Genomic DNA, 18,756 nt, shown 5'->3' on the forward strand with positions numbered 1-18,756 from the left:
ATGCAAAAATGATTGGAGCAAACGTTGCAGATGTTACCTTTGTATAAAAGACTAGTTCCTGCACCCATCCGTCCTCAACCACCATTGAAAAGACATTGCCAGAGTTGAAAGACACATTCCAGCCAGGAAAAAGCAGTGGGAAGGCAAAACAGGGCTGATGACAGGGTGGCCTGGGGAGAGTCCTGATGGCTAGATGGAGAGGCCCAGAAGGCCATGTATGCTCTCCAGACCTGAGGTTCCCCACCCCTGCCCTGGACTGACGTCACTTTCTGCTTCCCCAGGACAAAGAAATGCAGAGCTACTCCACCCTGAAGTCCAAAGGCAACAGCACCACCGTCTCAGGCTTGAAGCCGGCAACCTGCTATGTCTTCCAGGTCCGAGCCCGCACCTCTGCCGGCTGTGGCAAATTCAGCCAGGTGGTGGAAGTGGAGACCGCCAAAGCAAGTGAGGCAAAGCAGGGGGAGCAGAGGGGTGCATGAGAGTGCAGGTGTGGGATGGGGCAGGACTGGATGTCCAGAGGCATTTTGCACGGGTGGGGCTGCATGTTTGCCTGTCTCAGGCTGCAGAGCTAGAATCCTGCAATCTTTCTTTCCCAGTAGCTCCCCATTACGACACCACAGCGGTCGTATGGACCTGCCTCACCCTCATCAGTGGCCTCCTCGCGTTGCTGCTCTTTCTGATCTGCAAGAAGAGGTAGGCTTATCTTTTAAGGGCTGATCTCTCACCAGGGGTCTCCTCCCAAGCGGTACCCTTCTGCTTGTTTGCATGCACAAGTCCCCTAAGAGGAAAAGTTGCATCATTTGGGGGGTTGGCCTTCTTCTTCTTAGTTTGGAAGGAAGGCAAGCAAGTGACATCCACCAACTTAGATGGCTTCAAAAGAGTTTTAGACCATTTATGAAGGAGAAGGTCGATGGAGAGCACAAGTGGAGAAGTCACTGTTGCTTTCATCTGCTGCTTGTGGATTTCCCATAGGCACCTGGTTGTCCACTGTGAAAACAGGCTGCTGGACTAGATGGGCATTTGGTCAAATCCAGTAGGGCTCGTCTTATGTTCTTAAGGTGGTGCCTCACTAGCATATTTTGTGTCTCATCTTTCTCCTCACCTTCCACCCCGCCGCATCGCCGGGCGTGCAGACACTGTGGCTACAGCAAGGCATTCCAGGACTCCGACGAGGAAAAGATGCATTATCAGAACGGACAGGGTAAGAGTTGAGCTAAAGCTTGTCCAGTGACCTTCATGTATGCCCACTCTGCAGCACCAGAGCTAACATTACCATTCCAAGAGTAAGCCTTGGCTGGTAAATGTGCAGGGTCGGAGCCTCCATCACGGTGCACATGGAACTCTGACACTGTCCCAGGAGGCAAAGTGAAGGCATCACTGTACCTGGCTGGCTCGAGGTTTGAACCACCTGGGAGGAGGATGCAACCTTGATGATAGGAAGTTGGGTTCTCTAGAGGAAGAAGCTTCGTATGAGCCTATCTCTGGTTCCCTGAGTTATGTTTTGCTAGATTGCTATTGCTTTCCCTGATATCCTTTCAGGGCTGAGGAGGCCACGGGTGATTTCCCTTTGGCAGAGGACTTTCACTTGATTTCCTCAACCATTAGCTACTGTAGACAAGCCTAAAGCATAGGTCTTCAACCAGTGGGTCAGGACTCACAGGTGGGTCGCAAGGCCACACCAGGTGGGTTGCAGCAAAGCTCTTGCTTCCATGTTGGATTCCAGCTTAGGTGCCCTACATGCTTGTCAGGACTGGGATGTGTTCTGATGAGATGCTCATTTTATCAATTTTCATGAGTGGTGCAATGTGGCAAGAGATAGGCACAAACTGTTTTACACTAAGTTACATATTTCTGACCAACCGCATGCCTATGCCTTTCTCCTGACACACTGGAGGACTAGTTTTCATGCTAATCCTATGCATATTATCTGTAAATTGCCATGTAAGGATTGATAGTGTGCATTCTTAGCACTAAAAACTATATAACAAAAGTGAAAATGTGGAATTGGGTCCCATGTTGTAGCTTGGGGGTCTCAGGTGGGTCTTGGGTCTCAACTGGTCAACGATCACTGGCCTAGAGCAGGGAGAGAGGCGTTCCTGGACTCCATCTGCCATCAGCCTGACCAGCAGGGATGATGATCCTAAAACATAAGTCCTTTCCCTTCTCCTAATGGGATGTACAATGGAACCCCGGGTTATGCACGCGATTCGTTCTGGGTCGCCGTGCATAACGCGGGTGTGCGTAACTCAAACACACGTAAAACAAACCCCGAAAACCCAGAAGTTGCACGATTTGAGTGCTTCTGCACATGCACAAAGTGTGCAGAAGCGTTCTGCGCATCCGCCGGTCGCGTGCGCTCCCCTGCACTCCAGAAAACACTTCCGGGGTGCGGGAGTGCTTATCCCGAACGTACGCAACACAGAGCGTACGCAACATGAGGTATGACTGTATCTCCTGCACCTTCACCTCAGGAAAAACCAACTGGCCTCACCTGAGCACATCCAAGGACAGATAAATCTGTCAGTTTCAGTTTCTCTCAGTTCCTTAGGCTCCCCCCCGAAAAAATCTTAGATGTGGTTATCCATATATCCTCCACAATTTACAACTCTCTTCTTTTTAAATCTTCGTGAAAAATTGCCAGCATCTTAGTGTTGATTTCTCCTAAGAGACATGTGTTGTTGTTTTTTGTAAACAGTTTTAACTAACATGCACTTTTTCGCAAGCAGTGTTCCATTGTATAATAGTGGGGGTTGTTTTGTAAATGCATGCGGGATTTCTTTTTAAAAAAATAATAATAATGAAGTTTCATGTATGTACACATTGCTTGGTTAGAGAACTGCGCTGCAACATTCAGGGAAGTGCAAATTTCAGAGGATTTGGGGAGGGGGTTCAGTTTCTGTATTGCTTTGGGAAATGCGAAGGAGCCAGTTTCTCATTCAAATGCAAACAAGATCGACTTTCTCCCCTATCCCTGCTTTGCATAACTGCCTCAAGCTTCATGTCTCTTCTGTCCTTCCCGGAATGCCCTACAGTGAAATTCCCCGAGTCAAAGTTCTACGTGGAGCCCCACACTTATGAGGACCCCTGCCAGGCTGTGCATGAGTTCACGCGAGAAATCGAAGCCTCCAGGATTAAAATCGAGAGAGTCATTGGGTCTGGTGTGTACTCCCTTTCCCCCATAGATGTCCCTCTCCCTTGACCCAGAGAATATCCAGGGGCAGGGAAAGCTGTTCTTTTAAGGTGAATGGGGCAGCACATCTCATTTTCTCAAATGAGAATCATTGGCCTTCTGGAAAGTTCTCAGAAGCCTATCTGAGGGTGGAATTGGGGGCCAAGGGAAGCTCAGAAGGGGCTTGGCAGTATGATAAAAATTGAATGTGATGTGCTGGTCCATCTTGGTCTGCAGGAGAGTCAGGAGAGGTGTGCTATGGCCGTCTGAAGCTACCTGGGAAGAGGGAGGTACCTGTGGCGGTCAAGGCCCTGAAAGCTGGGTACACAGAGAAGCAGCGACGGGACTTTCTGAGTGAAGCCAGCATCATGGCCCAGTTTGACCACCCCAATGTCATCCACCTGGAGGGGGTGGTCACCAAAAGTAAGTGTGAGACCAGGTCTGACTCAGCTAGGTGAGTTTAGAGTATGGAACAAGGGGAGCCTGTTTCATGATGACACCAAGGGGCTGCCAGAGAGAATGATGTTGTTCAAAACACTTTGCATGCCTATGATTTGGTTTCAGTTCTTCCAACAGCCTTCTCCTCCATGCTACTGTCCAGCTGTTTTGGACCCATGGCCAATGGTCAGAGATAATGGGAGTTCTAGTCCAGAACGTTTGGAGGGGAGGAGATTGAAGAAGGCTGTCCTATAGCAATCCTGTAAGAGAGGTCTATATTATTATCCTCCATATTGCAGAAGGTGGCAGGTTTGAGAGAGTGTGACTTGCCTAAGGCTACCCAGGGAACCCATGGCACAGGTGAGATTTGAATCAGACTCTTAGCCACTAGTCTACACTCATATTTCACAGTTATTTATGATGTGATGCCACAACTTAGCTAGTTACTCTCTTCTTCTGCCTCCCCTGACCCATACACCTATCTTCCTTCCATCCAAATGGGCTGCCGGTGTGTGTGTGTGAAGGCTCTTAAAATACAGAGGGGGGGGACACTTGAGGAATGCATGGTTTCTTATGAATAAGGACATCAAGAATCAATTTGTGGGCAATGAGAGTGGAAGGGGCCAGTTTTCAGAAGAACTGTGGGATATTTGAGGCCCCAAGCAGAGAGAAAAACTAATCAAAGACCGTTTTGATATCAGTCTGGACTCATCAGCATTGCAGACCAACCCAGAAAGGGAATTTATTATGAAGATGGGAGTCGTGAATGGCTTTAAGAAATCAATCTTCTTTCAGGGATACCTGCGTCATTGAGGGACATTGGAAAGGCATTGGGCAAGTCTCATCTTTTGGCTATCAAACTCAGCCTTTTTTTTTTTTTTTTACCCTGACCAGTCACAATGCAAATTAGGTTCAACTTGTATGTTGAGAAAGTGATTGTGAGGGATGAGGACCCAGCAGCCTTCTTGATTAGCCTTTGGCTAATTAAGCCATCTATGGCCCTTTAAGCTTTGTGTGCGTGGCAGGGGATTATTGATTTTAGTTGTTACTACAGGTATGCTATATATTTTTGTGTTTTTATATTTTAAACTGCCCCTGTGATCCTCAGATGAAGGGCAGTATAGAAATGCAATAAATAAAACAAAAATAGATGCTGTAGATCTTCAGCATCCATCAGCCCCAGCCAGCATATTCAAGGGTGATGGGAGTTTGTGGTCCAACATCTGGAGGACCACAGATCCTCCTTCTCTGGTTTAAATCAACATATGTCACTGAGTTTTGGTCCCCAGCATCCACGACTGTGTTCTATTCAACTGTCAGAAACATTATGCCTCTCAATGCCAGTTCCTGGGAGTCGCATGTGTGCAGAGTGCTGTTGTGCTCATATCTGCCTTTTGGGCTTCCCACCCATGGACATCTGGTTGGCCAGTGTGAGAGCAGGATGCTGGGCCACATGGGTCAATGTCCTATTCCCTCATGCTCTTCTTCTATTCCTATGATCCACCCATCCCTACCTGAAAAAAGACACCTACAAGGGTCCAATCCAAGGGTCCAGCCCAAGTCTTGGTAACCTTCAGCTTGGATTGGCCTACCTCTCTGGGTGGCTGGCCAGCTGTCAATTGTTCTGAAGCCTCAGGCGGGAAGTTAGTCCTCCTCTCTCCTTTAGTTGTTGCCTCTCATTTCAGAGGGAGAGGAAGGCAGCCTGTCCCCGGCTGCTGTCCTTGCTTCCTTGCGAATATCATTAGCAAAATGAGCCGTTGATTTGGGTTTGTTCTTCCTGCAGCGGTTCATTTGATGGAGATGAGAAAAAAGGGAGGAGGGAGGGAACGTTTGGCTTGTGCTTCTGACTCTTTTCCTGCGCAGAAGTAAAATGCCCTTTCACTCTCTATTTTGGGGTGTGTGTGTGTGTGTGTGTGTGTGTGTGTGTGGATGAGCTGAATTGAATTGAATTATAAAGCTGGGGAGGAGGGGGAGCTTTCGGGTCACACTTCTGATGCAAAGCATTATGGTAATAGGATGCAAATATCAGAATGACTTTATAACATGAACGGTGCCTATAGATTGTCTGTCTTTGGCACCCTGTGAGGAAGTCACAGGAGCTATGGTGGAGTGGAGAGTGCTTTCTAAATGCCCCTTCCCCTCCAATAAGCACCCCAAGACCTGGCACCAGCAGTTGGTCAAGTCAGACACTGGTCACACACCCCGGGGACACTGCACTGCCTGACCCAGCTGCCTCCTCGCCTTCCCCAATGGGCTCCAAATCAGCCCTATTGGAAATAGCCAGGCATAAGTTCTGCTTTGGAATGAGAGCGAAGCTTGAACTCTACTCCGGAGGTTACCCCAAATGCAGTCTCCTGACCTAGAGACTCTATAGTTGTTATAGCTCTATAGGCTCTACAGCAACCTTTTTCAGCTGTGGGCTGGTCCACCATTACTCAGACCATGTGGGGGGCTGGACTATATTTTTTTTTGGGGGGGGGAATGAACGAATTCCCAGAGATGCATTTTAAATAAAAGGTCACATTCTACTCATATAAAAACACGCTGATTCCTGGACCATCCGTGGGCTGGATTGAGAAGGTGATTGGGCCGGATCTGGCCCCCGGGCCTTAGTTTGCCTACCCCTGCTCTACAAGCTCTTCCAGGTTTGACATACCTAGATTTCCTTTTGGGAAAATAAAGATGGCCGGTGACCGCCATGGGTGGGAATTAAGCTTGCACCCCATTCAAAAGTGGCACCACTCTTCATCTACTGCCAGAATGATATCTTGGAGGGGGGAATCTGTGAGGGCAGTGAGTGGTGCAGCCACTGAAGAAGAAAAGACTGCACGGTTGTGGTCAAGTAGAATGGGGGACCCATTGGTGCCCCTCATCTGCACAGTGTATCATACCAGTCCTGAACAGACAGAAACACATCAGCACATCTTTATTAACTTGACCTCTCTTGTCTCCTGCAGGCAAATTAGTCATGATTGTGACCGAGTACATGGAGAACGGCTCGCTGGATTCCTTTCTCCGGGTAAAACAGCACGCCTTCTTATTCATGCTGCGTGGTTCCTGGCAGAGTGACTGACAGGAGCAAGGAGTGGCGGGTGCTGCAGCCTCATGACAGTGGTGTCTGACTGGAGGATCACAGGAGGAAGGATAGTATAGAGCTCAAAATGGTTGAGAGAGGGGCAGCCAGAATGATCAAGGGGGTGGAGCTGGCGATAGCTCAGCTGGTTCAAGCATGGTGCTCATAATGCCAAGGTTGCAGGTTCGATCCCCATATGCGAAAGCTGCATATTCCTGCAACACAGTGGGTTGGACTAGATGATCCTCAGGGCCCCTTCCAACTCTGCAGTTTTATGATTCTATGAATACTAGAACACGGGGGGCATCCGATGAAGCTGAATGTTGAATGATTCAGGACAGGCTTCTTCCAACATCTCCCAGCGTTCAGGAAAGGATGGAAGAAAGCATTGCTTCACATGGTGCATTGTTAGACTCTAGAATTTGCCTCCACAAGGGGTAGTGATGAACACCAACATGGATGGCTATAAAAGTGGATTAAACAAACCCATGGTGGCTGTGTTCTGCTTCCAGTCGCTGGAAATCACCACTGGGGAAAGCACTGTCGCATCCTGGTCCTCTTTGTGGGCTTCCCAGAGGCATCTGGTTGGCCACTGCAAGAACAGCATAATGCACTAGAGCACCCTTTGGCCTGATCTAGCAGCCAGGCTCTTCTTCAGTGTCAGCCCTGAAATGTAACCTCTGTATTTTAGGTTGGTCCTGGGATATGCATTAGTGGGATCCAGTGTCGGCTGGTGCCTCCAGGGGTTGCCCATGAGAGACAGAGCCAACTCATTCTAGTTTCGTTCCTGTCCTCCTCCCTGGTGAGATCTACAAAGGCAACACCAAGGAGGAGGAAGCTGGCAGGCAGTGCCACCCACTGGACTGGCAATCTGGGGCTGCTTAGAGGCAGGCTGAGTTTGGTGTGGCGGTGCCCTGTTCACCCTCCAGACCAGCCTCTACCAGTGACATGACATTGGCTGAAAACTAAAACGGGCTCATCTTTCTCCAGAAACATGATGGGCAATTTACGGTGCTTCAGCTGGTCGTCATGCTGAGAGGCATCGGTGCTGGCATGCGCTACCTCGCGGACTTGGGCTACGTGCACCGCGACTTGGCGGCGCGCAACATATTGGTCAACGGCAACTTGGTCTGCAAAGTCTCTGACTTTGGCCTGTCGCGAATCCTGGAGAACAACCCCGAGGCTGCTTATACCACCACGGTATGCTCTGGCTTGCGGCACACCGGGGGGGGGGGTACTCACCGTGATTAAGCTGTGATTACGATTAGCTTTCTTTATATGGAGTCCTGACAGCGATGATGATTTTATATACTGCTGGATTGCCACGATGGCTTCTAAGCCTCTGAAAGGAGATTGGTAGTCTCTTGGAACCAATGGCATCTAGTGGGGCAGAAGGTAGGGAGCCCAGCAGTAGGTGAAGCAAGAGGCAATAACAGGCAGAGCTAGCTATCGCTAGTTTTGTACCCATCCTCCTCTCTGATGCATTCTTACAGGGGCAACACTGATGCTGGCAGGTATTGCCACCTCTGGACTCTGAAAGCAGAGAGGCAGATGGGGGTGGAAGAGGACAGACTGAGGTTAGCAGGGCAATGCCCCATTAGCCCAGATGAACCCCACTCCTCAGCATCTCTGTAGTCATTTAAGGCATCTGGAGAATTCCCTGGACTTTGACAGATTTTGGGGGGACCTTCCTTCAAGCAGTTTTGTATCTTTGTTGAATTGGTGCCTCTTCCTGCAGATCCTAACTTGGGGGCTCTTCACACACACATGCACACAGAGAGAACCACATTCAGCTTAACTCTGCTTGTCCCCTCCTTGTTTCTCAGACAGCCTCCCCCCCCCAATATTCTTTTCTCAGCAAAACATGATAGGACCCTGGCTTATATATATCAGGAAGGACCATGGTCCACTATGCCCAATACTGTCCACGTCGACTGGCAGTAGCTCTCCAGGCTCTCAGCAGAGGTCTTTCACATCACCTGGAGATGCTGGGAATTGACCATCAGACATTATGCAGGCCAAGCATGTACTCTCCTGCTGAGCTACAGATCTTTCCTTAAGGATGTCTGATCCTGCTCTCTGGAGCCTGTCAAGTTCCTATTGCCCCCCACAGGTCTCTTTCACTGTCTTCCTCCAGCATCCGGTTCTGCATTTGAGATGTTGCTGCTGATGCTGCTTCAGAGTGATGAATCTGGCAGCTTGCAATGCTCAGAAGTATCCTGAACCGAGCTTCATTTTCCCCAGAAAATGGCACACACATTTACAGCATAGATGGCATTTTGAGGGGCAGATGAAACTATCAAGGTATTCCCAATGCTACCAGGGGGGGGGGGGCTGAATGCAGCCCCCAAGCCTCTATAATCCTCTCCCTGCCCCACTTTGCACCCTCTTTAGATGTTGGCACGTGTCCTTCAACTCTGATCCCTGGATGAAGGACAGGGAGGGTGTGTGAAATTAGCCTGTTGTGCAAGAGGTCAAATTGACCCTTGTTTCCCCGCCCACTTTTGCCTCTGGCTCCACCCACCATTGGCATGTGGCCCCCTGAAGGCTTCCCAGATGTGAATGTGGCCCTCAGGCTGAAAAATGCTCCTTACCACTGCTGTGCACTCTCTCACTGCTTACCTTTAACTGCAGAAGCTCATGCACACGAACACAGCTAGCTATGGAAAGCTCTTAGCTAACTTAGCAGCCAGTCAAGGGTTCAGGGTTTCACACAACCCTTGGTGCCTGTTTTGATGAATCCAGTGGTTCTTGGTGGCTTGTGGTGGTTGCTTCATTCAGATTGGTTGACTTGCATGTCTCTGCCTTGGACTTTCCTTATTGCAGGGTGGGAAAATCCCCGTTCGGTGGACAGCGCCAGAAGCCATCACATACCGGAAGTTCTCGTCAGCCAGTGACGTGTGGAGCTACGGCATTGTCATGTGGGAAGTGCTGGCCTATGGGGAGCGGCCTTACTGGAACATGACCAACCGAGACGTAAGGGAAGCAGCTGCTGCTGCCCATGATTTAATCTATTCCTCCACCTAAAACAGAACTTGCGTGAAAGCGATCCCTGTAGATTTCAGCATTGTGGGGAGGGGATTGTGCACATCCTTGAGTCATTCCTTTCCCCAAGTTGCCAGGAAGACAAGAATAGTCCCTGCTGGTGGGACCAGTGTAGGAGAACTGGTTGCAGCCTCTGGAACAGACTCTGGGACCAGAGACATGCTCCCTTCTCAACACTCTGCTCCTGCACTTCATCAGGAGCTGCCTTCTGCTAAATCACACTACTGCTCAGTACTGTCCACACTGACTTGCAGGTGCTCCCACTGGTGGGAAAAAATTGGGGGCAGGGGGAGTGCACCACCCCGTCAGTACGATCCCAGTGGGGTGCCATTGTGGCTGCCCCCCTGGCCACACTGGGCGCCATGCCCCCGCAGGCAGTGCGCCACGCCCCCAGGACGTGTGCCACGCCCCTAGGATGCACGCCAACCGCACCCCCGCCTGCTCTCCACACACACACACCCTGGTGCTCCACCACTGGGTGCTCCCCAATAGTTTTAGACAGGGATTTACCTGTCTAAATGTTGGGAGTTGTACCTGGAACCTCTTGCATGGAAAGCAATGAGCTATGGCCCTTCTGTTAAGATGTGAGAACAAAGGAACCTGCCTTATCCCGAGTTCAGACACTTGCCCTATCTAGCTAAGCACACTGAGTGTCAGTGACTCTCAAGGGTTTCAGGCAGGAGTTGGGCACCGGGCCACGTGTGGGCAGAAAATGGAGTGAGAATAGAAAATGGGTGGGGACGTACCTCCTCCCCCCCCTCTCCCACACACTTTCTGCCTCTCTATTTTCTCTCCCTCTCACTCCTGCTCCTGGCAGGTTCCTGGAAGAAGGACCATTCTTACCAGAGGTCTGAATCGATGACCTAAAAAAAGGATTTCTCCCCTTCTTCCCATCACTTTGTCCACAGTGGCTCCCTCTCTCATTCCCCCTACACCTTGGCAGAGCTATCTGAACTGATAAATTTCAGAGGGTCCCCACCCTGCTGCCATCACCATTGCTCCACCAATTTTGGCTCCTCCCATGTTCTCCCATGCCCCAGAATTTGTCGAGTCCACATTCCACTCTATCAAGTGTGTTGGTCTTAAATAGACTCCATGGGGATCTTTGCACTGTGACAGACTAGCTGGCCTCTCCTTGAGGAATTTCTTACTCAGTCCAGACAGGCTGCCAGCTTAGAAGGAAGTGTGCCCAAGAAGGCATCAAGGAAGGGCAACGGAAGAGCAGAGGGAGGTCCTTCAGCCAGAGGGTCAATCTGCTGTAGATGTCTCCCAGCCCCCCCCCCAACCTCCGCACATCATAGTTGTTGGGTGGGACTGCAAAGAAAGTCATAATTTTCAGAATTTTCGCTACCCAAACATGGCATGGGATTGCACGTGTGTTCACAATCTTTTTTTGTCAAAAATTAAAATGCTTCAGTTAATTGTGTGACTTGATTACCCTGTTAAGAATAAATTGATAGCCTTGTTTTTTTTGTTTTAAAAAAGAACATTAATTGCAATTGAGTCAATTCCTTGGATGAATCGTGCAGTAATTACCTTGACTAGAGCACAGAGCCTTGAACCCTGGCTCGGTCTCTGCTTATCCATCCCTGCGTACCCTCCCAAGTGGGGGCTTGCAGGTTACCCAGCATGGCTAGTACTGCTCCAATTTCTCTCTCTCCCCCACCCCCCTCTCTCTCTCTCACACACACACGCACACACACACACACACACACACACCCTGTATGTTGCAGTGGGGAAGAAGTGTAGATCATGCAGGCATTCTGTGCGTGTTCACAAAACACTAAGTAAGCAATTATGAAATCATACAAAGGCACAGCACACCAGAGCGAAAGCGCTGGTCATTTACGAAACAGACACAGCTGCAAAGCGGGGCGGGCTTAGGCTCTAGAGAAAATTAAACAAACTGGGGAAATCAGGCAAATTGCACCTCCACTCTGTCCCTGTAGCCTCCAGGGACAAGAATGCAAGTAGAAGGAAATTCAGGCGAAAATAAGCAGTGGGAGTTAGATGGGGCAGCTGATCTCTGGCGGGAGCAGGACTCTCCCCATTCAAAAAGGGTCTTCCGTGAATTTGATATGAGGTCTAGAAACACACTCTACTTTTCCATTTCTTTTTTTTCCATCTCTCTCTCTCTTTTAGCAGCACAGTATCATTTCCCAAGGATTCTCCAGGCAGCCCTGAAGGCCCAAGGCTGGAGGTTAACAAGATGGAATGAGAGAGAGAGAGAGATTTGAATCAGTTTGCATTGAAAGGCAAACCTGCCTAGTTTGCAATGCTTGAAACAATACACAAACTGGAAAACAGCAGCCCTTCAGCATTTGCAGTTCTCTGAATTTTGCAAGCCAGTTCTCCAACCAATAAGTTTTTAGAGAGAACACATATACTAGGACAGCGTGGGCATATATTAGTGAAAATAACATGAAACTGCATTCTATTGAGGGAAATTGCTGTTTTAAAATGTGTCTGTTATGTAGCACAGCGTATGAAAATGTGTAAATAAGGAGAACTTCTGACGAATTTTGTTCTTTTCTTTAAAAATGCAAACTGATGTGGAAATGGGCAAAACTAATTTTAAGACTGAAAAAAAATGGACAGGTTCACCCTTCCTTAGCTGCAACTGTCTTTTTCTGCTTCTAAGCTTCTCTGGGGGCCTCAAGACAAACTTCTTGACCTCACCTAGCAGGGTGATTCTTAGAAAGGCCTCACCTAGCAGGGTGCTTCTTGGGAGGGGCAGTGCTGTGTAGTGGTTAGAGAATCAGACTAGGACCTAGGAGACCATGGTACAAATCTCCACTCGGGCATGAAGCTCACTGAGTGTCCTTGAGCTAGTCACTGCCTATTTGCCTAACCTCCCAGGCAGGGTTGTTGTGAAGATAAAATGGAGAAGGGCAGAATCTTGAGTTCACAACCTTGGAGGAAAGGGAGGTGTGACACCAATAAATGCACATGGTCAAACCTTCATCGCAGGTCATTCAGTCGGTGGAGGAGGGTTACCGGCTTCCTGCCCCCATGGGCTGCCCCACAGCTCTGCATCAACTCATGTTGGATTGCTGGCAGAAAGATCGGAATGAGAGGCCACGTTTCCCCCAGATTGTCAGCATCCTGGACAAGCTCATCCGCAGCCCACAGAACCTCAAGTGCACGGCCACAGTCAACAGGTACGTGTTCACCAGCAGAGAGATGCTCTGCTCCCATGGGAAGAGAACTAAGCTAGTTGCGTGCCTGGAAACCAAAGTAAGGCCATCGGTGTCCATTGTTCCCCTGGCAATGAGGGCAGGAATGGAGGAAGGCAGCCAAGGGTGGTTAGAACCACCCAGGACAAGGTGAGGTGATGGGGGGGGGGTCTATCATGCGCCATCGAAATTATAATGAAATTTCCAAGCACTCTGTGAATGAGGTAGACCGACAGAGGAGAACACCTTTGAGGAATTAGAGGACGAGCAGCAGTGATTGCTTACTACAGGAATGGGGAGCCTGTGACACTTCAGATCCTGCTGGACTCCAACTGCCATCAACACCCGGACAGCATGTCCAATGCTCAGGGATTATGGGAGTTGTGATCCAGCAACACCTGGAAGGCCACAGGTTCTCCCATCCTGTGCTGTTTCTCTGTATGAGTCACTGTTCTGACTTCTATTGATACACTAAATGGAGAACTTGTGGCTCTCTAGATCAGTGTTTCCCAAACTTAGGTCTCCAGTTGTTTTTAACTACAACTCCCATCATCCCTAGCTAGCAGGACCAGTGATCAGGGATGATGGGAACTGTAGTCCAAAAACAGCTGAAGCCCCAGGTTTGGGAAACACTACTCTAGATGTTGGGCTACAATGGCTATCAGCACCAGCCAGCAGGGATGATGAATATTTCCCTTGTCTGACTTACTGGCTCTGAACAGAGTGAGCCAGAGCTCAGCTGGCTGTACTCTGCTTTGTTCTCCCTCTTGTCAAGAAGCAGTGCATTCTGGGAAAGGGGAAAAAATAACTGGCCTATGCTTCCTTAGGTGCTGTGTTACTACCACATGCTTTCTACACATGAAGGGCTGCCAGAATCATTGTTCCACTTTCCACTCACCTCTCCTTCCTGTGCTCCATCTCTTGGGTTGCAGATTCACCCAAACCATCTCGGAACGAGGCTGCATCGATTTCACCAGCTGTGCAACTGTGGAAGATTGGCTGGACTCCATCCGGCTGGGGCGATACCAAGAGAACTTTGCTCTGGCTGGCTACTCTTCCCTTGGCATGGTGATGCGGATGAACATCGAGTAAGCACAAAGGGGGCGGGGTGAGGCTTGGTGAACGGGGGCCAAAATGGGGCTCCAGTCCCAACACCTCATCTTCAGTTACTGTGCTAGGCACCATGGCAGGGGTAGGGACCAGAGGCTGAATGTAGCTCTCTCTCTCTCTCTCTCTCTCTCTCTCTCTCTCTCTCTCTCTCTCTCTGGACATTCCCCAGGCCATACCCTTCACTCCCCCTGCTTTGCACCCTCCTTGAGTGTTTTTGCCTTGCTGGAACTTGTCCCCAAACTCTGACCACACACTTCATTTGCATGGTTGGAGGCTAGAGAGAGGTGTGTGAGTGAGTGTGTGTACGAACTAGCCTGCTGCAGAAAGGTAAAATTTACATCTGGTGCTCCACCCACTTTTGCCTCTGGCCCTGCCCACCCCTGGCCTTTGGCCTTTGGCAGAAGGAATGCGGCTCTTGGGTTAAAAAGGATCCCCCACCCCCTGTACTATGACTGTGACACCCCTTTCCCTGTTACACTGCACCACTTACCAGCACCGGCGTTGGTCATGCTCCTCTTTGGTAGGGGGCCCATGTTATTCCACTGAATGGAGGCTGGTGCATTGGGATGTGTGGGACACTGCCCCTCCAAGTTCAGTCGGCCCTCAGCCAGCCCCCATCTGCCTCTTTACTCGCATTTAGGGTTCCTCCATCCTTCTGCTTATCCAAACGGTTTTCTATATGCTGTTTCCCCCAGGGAAACCCAATTTTTAGTGCTAAATTGGAGCAATTGTCCATCTTCAGGAAACCCGGACGACATTTCCTCCAGTTCAGTGGTAAAAGATTGGGTTTTTCTTGAGGAAAGCAGTGTGACAAGCGGAAGTCTGGATGAGTCCCCAGTCTAGGGGGTGCAGCTGCCTGTTGTCTTCTTAGCCTCAGTGTTGCCCTTGTAGAACTCAGCAGAGACAAGGATGGGGACAAAACCAGAATTAGTTGGCTCCATCTATCATTGACTCTGGGTCTGTCTCTCGTTGGCTCTGGTTCCACCTCCTGTTGGCTTCCCTGCTTCCCACCCTACCAATCCCAGTGAACATCTGCCTGCTCTGCTACTGACCTCCAATCAGGATCTACAAGCCTCTTGAGCCCCACTGGATCTTCCTGCCCCTGCATTTTCGGAGCCTAAACAGGTGCACAACCTATCAATTGAAATAGGCCAGGAGAAGCATTAGAAAATATTGTATGAGGAGCGCCAGGCAATTCCTCAGCCACAGCTGAGGAGCTTTCTGTTCCAGATTGGGCTGTATCCCCCCCCACCTGTTCTGGTTTGAACAGAAGGTGTGGTTCTGTTGGAGAAAATTGGGAAGTGCAGGTGTTAAGAGACATAGTCATGCTTGTGCAGGAAATAGGCAGCTACCTCAACCCCCCCCCCCAGCCAGCACAGATTCCTCCTCGTTCTCTCAGAGAGCAGCCACAAAACATCAGCAGAAGCTACTTCATTGCTCCATGGGTGACCAGCAAGGCATTCTAAGGGATCCCGCTTTCTGGCTCATGGTGGGTGAACTCGTTTCAGCTTGGCTCAAAATCAGCTTGAAGCCCAGGGCTCCTTCAGGTAGGGATGGGGGAGAGCCAGTGTGGTGTAGTGATTATGAGTGGTAGACTCGTAATCTGGTGAACCGGGTTCGCGTCTCCGCTCCTCCATATGCAGCTGCTGGGTGACCTTGGGCTAGTCACACTTCTCTGAAATCTCTCAGCCTCACTCACCTCACAGAGTGTTTGTTGTGGGGGAGGAAGGGAGAGGAGAATGTTAGCCGCTTTGAGACTCCTTCGGGTAGTGATAAAGCGGGATATCAAATCCAAACTCTTCTTCTGAAAAGAAAAATATATATATATAGGGAGGGGGCGGATTATGACTGGGCTTGCATTCAAAGGCAAACCGACCTGATTCACAATTTCCAATGTGCCAACCGAAACACAGCCATCGTTCAACATTCACACTTCTCTGCAATGCCGTTTCTCCAGCTACAACATGTGTTCAGAAACGCACATACTAGTGTCCTTAAAACTACATATCCTCGTGAAAATAAGACACAAAAAGGCATTCTGTTAGGGTAAAACGCTTTGCAAAGGAACGTGTGTATTGGGCCAAATTGCATACGGATGTGTGTTTCTCGGGAGAAATTCACGCTAAATGACTGGTGAATTTTCACAAGGACTCTTTAAAAGGGCGGGGAGGGGAACCAACTGCTCTGGAAATGTGGAGACCTGAACTCAAGGTTGGAAAAAATGAGAAACTGAGAGAACTTGAAATTGACAGACTTGTCCATTCCTACTCTCAGGGGCAGAGGAGGTTTTTCCATTAGGGCAAATTGTGCACTGCCCCAATAATCTCTGTGTGCCCTCAGCCTGCCCCCAGCTGCCTGCCATCTTCCTGACAACCAGTCCAGAGAGACAGGTGTCCCTGGCTGTCAGCTTCCTCCTCCTTAGTCTGTATTGCTGTTGTATAGCTCAGCAGGGAGGAGATGGCGACAAGAGTAGAATTAGTTGCTTTTTCCTTTCGTTGGCTCTGTCCCCACTTACTATTGGCCTCACCCTACCATTCCCAGTGGGCACTGACCACCACTGTGGTGGTGTTGGTGATGGATCTGTCTCTTATCCTATTGCCATATCAGTTTCAATTGCCCCTGAAAACAGTTTCGATTGCCGCCCCACCACTACTCCTTTGGATCCAAGTCCTGGGCAGTGATCACAGTTTAGATAGAGCTCTGCAAAGAATCTCACTCAAAATGAAAAAAAAACAGGGAGAAATACTCATTCCGCCCCTCCCCCGTGATTTGCTTCAGTGAAAGATTCTCCCTCATTGAACACACTTTTGCACTTTCAATTATCAAGCAACCTAAATGGTGTTTTGGAGGGACGTGGGTAGAATCTCATTTTGTGTTGCAAGATCCATCGGCATAATGTCGCCTGGCTCGGAATACCCATGAGCATTATTTGCTAGACCAGGGGTGGGAAGCATCTGGTCCCAGCAGGGTGTGTATGTCAAATGTGGCTCTCTCTATATGACCCCAGGGCCTCCTTCCCAGGCCATGCCTTTCACCAGCCTTGCTTTATACCCCCTAGGAGTGTTTTTTCCTGATTGCAGCATGTCCTTGAACAGGATAAATGTTGCTCTCTAGATCTCTTTCTCTCTGGTTTTTGGCACCCTCCTCAGGCCATACCCTTCACTGCCCCTACTTTGCACCCTCTTCGAGTGTTTTCCTTTTGTTCTGCCTGATGCTGCCTTTGTTTCCACAGTGATGTGCAGAGTTTGGGCATCAGCCTCGTGGGTCACCAGAGGAAGATCCTGACCAGCATCCAGATCATGAGGTCTCAGCTGCTTAATACCATGGGCTCCAGAAGACACCTGTGATGGACCCTTCCTCTATAGACCCAGAAGCTTCTTCACCTGTGTTGGCGGCTAAGCGCCTGCCAAGAAGAAATTCCTCTAAAGGTTGTGTGGTAGGATGGTTGGTTAGACGTAGGATTCTGGGCTGCACACAGAATGATCTGCCACTCTCAGTTGAAGGCCTGTCCCCCCTGGAGATGCAGAGCTGGAGCTTGCATTGCACAATTCATTACTAGGGTGGACTTCATATGCACTGCAGTTCCCATATCTTGGACTTTGCTTGCAGAGGGCCAAGGACTAGCACTTCTGCTGTGCATGATGGTCCTGACCATTCTTCATGAGCAGAGATGGAGGACTATCAAGGGACTTTAAGCCTTATCCTGCCATCCCATTGCAATAAGCTCTGGCAGGCACCCTAAGCTGCCCTTTATTGGGATGGAAGAGAATGGGCTTTCAAGGAACATCTCGCCAAAGCCAGCACAAGCAGAGAAGATGCATTCTGGGTCCTCACCTGCGCCTTGGAATCTGAGATTATCCTTTTGGAAGTGGAGGATGTTGCCTGCCGGGGAGGAAAAAGCCACACCTTGAATCTACCAGCAGTTCACACCCACAAGCCTGAAGCTTGGGCTGGGGGCCCAGCACTTGGGGCCACAAACTCAGGTTTCCCACATTCCAGCTCACCCAGCCAGAGACTAACCTGATGTGGCCCAGTTCCTCTTCCGGGTCTGGGGAGAGACTATCTCTGTTCTTCCATTGCTGCTAAAAGAAAGACCTTCTTCTATTTGATCTCTCTAATGTCCACCAAGGTCTTGTCCTCACCGGGACAGGACGGGACCAAACATAGCTTCTCTTCAGCTGCTAGGAAGCACCACTGTACTTCTGGTCTTTCATTATGGGATACAGGGAGGGGTGGGGTTGATGTATTTTGATTCCTTGAAAGGCATTTGTGACTGTTTCGAGCCAAGTACAGAACTTGGGTCTGAGAAAGCCCATTGATCTCTTAGTAGGCCTCTCTGCTGGCAAGAGGATCCAGGCACTCTGGTGTTGGGCTGTACCATTTTCTTCTTCTTCTTCTTCTTCTTCTTCTTCTTCTTCTTCTTCTTCTTCTCCTCTCTCTCTCTCTTTGAAGGAGGGGAGAAACAGCCCTCTGAGGAAACAAAGGCACAGAAAAAGCAATGCATGTGAGAGAGACTCCCCACAACCCTCCCTGTAAATAGGATTGTCTGCCACAGTCCAGATGGTTCTCTCTCCTCCCCACCTCCATTTGAATAAGCAAAAATGGTCTAAAAGCACAGAATCTCTCCCCACCCCCTGCACAGTCTCCAACATAAAGGAAGCTCAACTGGTCCATCTTTTTTGGAATGTTGACTCCCAGCATAACAATTGAGCATTTATACCCAATGCTAGTTCTAAGAGCAGAAT

The 18,756-nt window shown here is 49.5% G+C and overlaps 1 protein-coding gene across 1 annotated transcript in view; it reads left to right on the forward strand.

Annotated features, from left to right (window-relative positions):
- EPHA8 (EPH receptor A8) overlaps window positions 1-18,404 on the forward strand; it is a 58,830-nt gene extending 40,426 nt beyond the window's left edge. Inside the window, exons 7-17 of the mRNA XM_033156453.1 lie at window positions 282-444; window positions 600-693; window positions 1,134-1,201; window positions 3,033-3,158; window positions 3,407-3,592; window positions 6,565-6,626; window positions 7,671-7,880; window positions 9,507-9,656; window positions 12,696-12,886; window positions 13,834-13,989; window positions 17,244-18,404. Of these exons, the coding sequence (XP_033012344.1) occupies window positions 282-444; window positions 600-693; window positions 1,134-1,201; window positions 3,033-3,158; window positions 3,407-3,592; window positions 6,565-6,626; window positions 7,671-7,880; window positions 9,507-9,656; window positions 12,696-12,886; window positions 13,834-13,989; window positions 17,244-17,358 (1,521 nt within the window). The 3' untranslated portion in view covers window positions 17,359-18,404. The remainder of the gene's footprint in view (window positions 1-281; window positions 445-599; window positions 694-1,133; window positions 1,202-3,032; window positions 3,159-3,406; window positions 3,593-6,564; window positions 6,627-7,670; window positions 7,881-9,506; window positions 9,657-12,695; window positions 12,887-13,833; window positions 13,990-17,243) is intronic.
- The last annotated feature ends 352 nt before the right edge of the window (window positions 18,405-18,756 follow it).

Source organism: Lacerta agilis, chromosome 8 (assembly GCF_009819535.1).
Source record: "Lacerta agilis isolate rLacAgi1 chromosome 8, rLacAgi1.pri, whole genome shotgun sequence".
Taxonomy (NCBI): Eukaryota; Metazoa; Chordata; class Lepidosauria; order Squamata; family Lacertidae; genus Lacerta; species Lacerta agilis.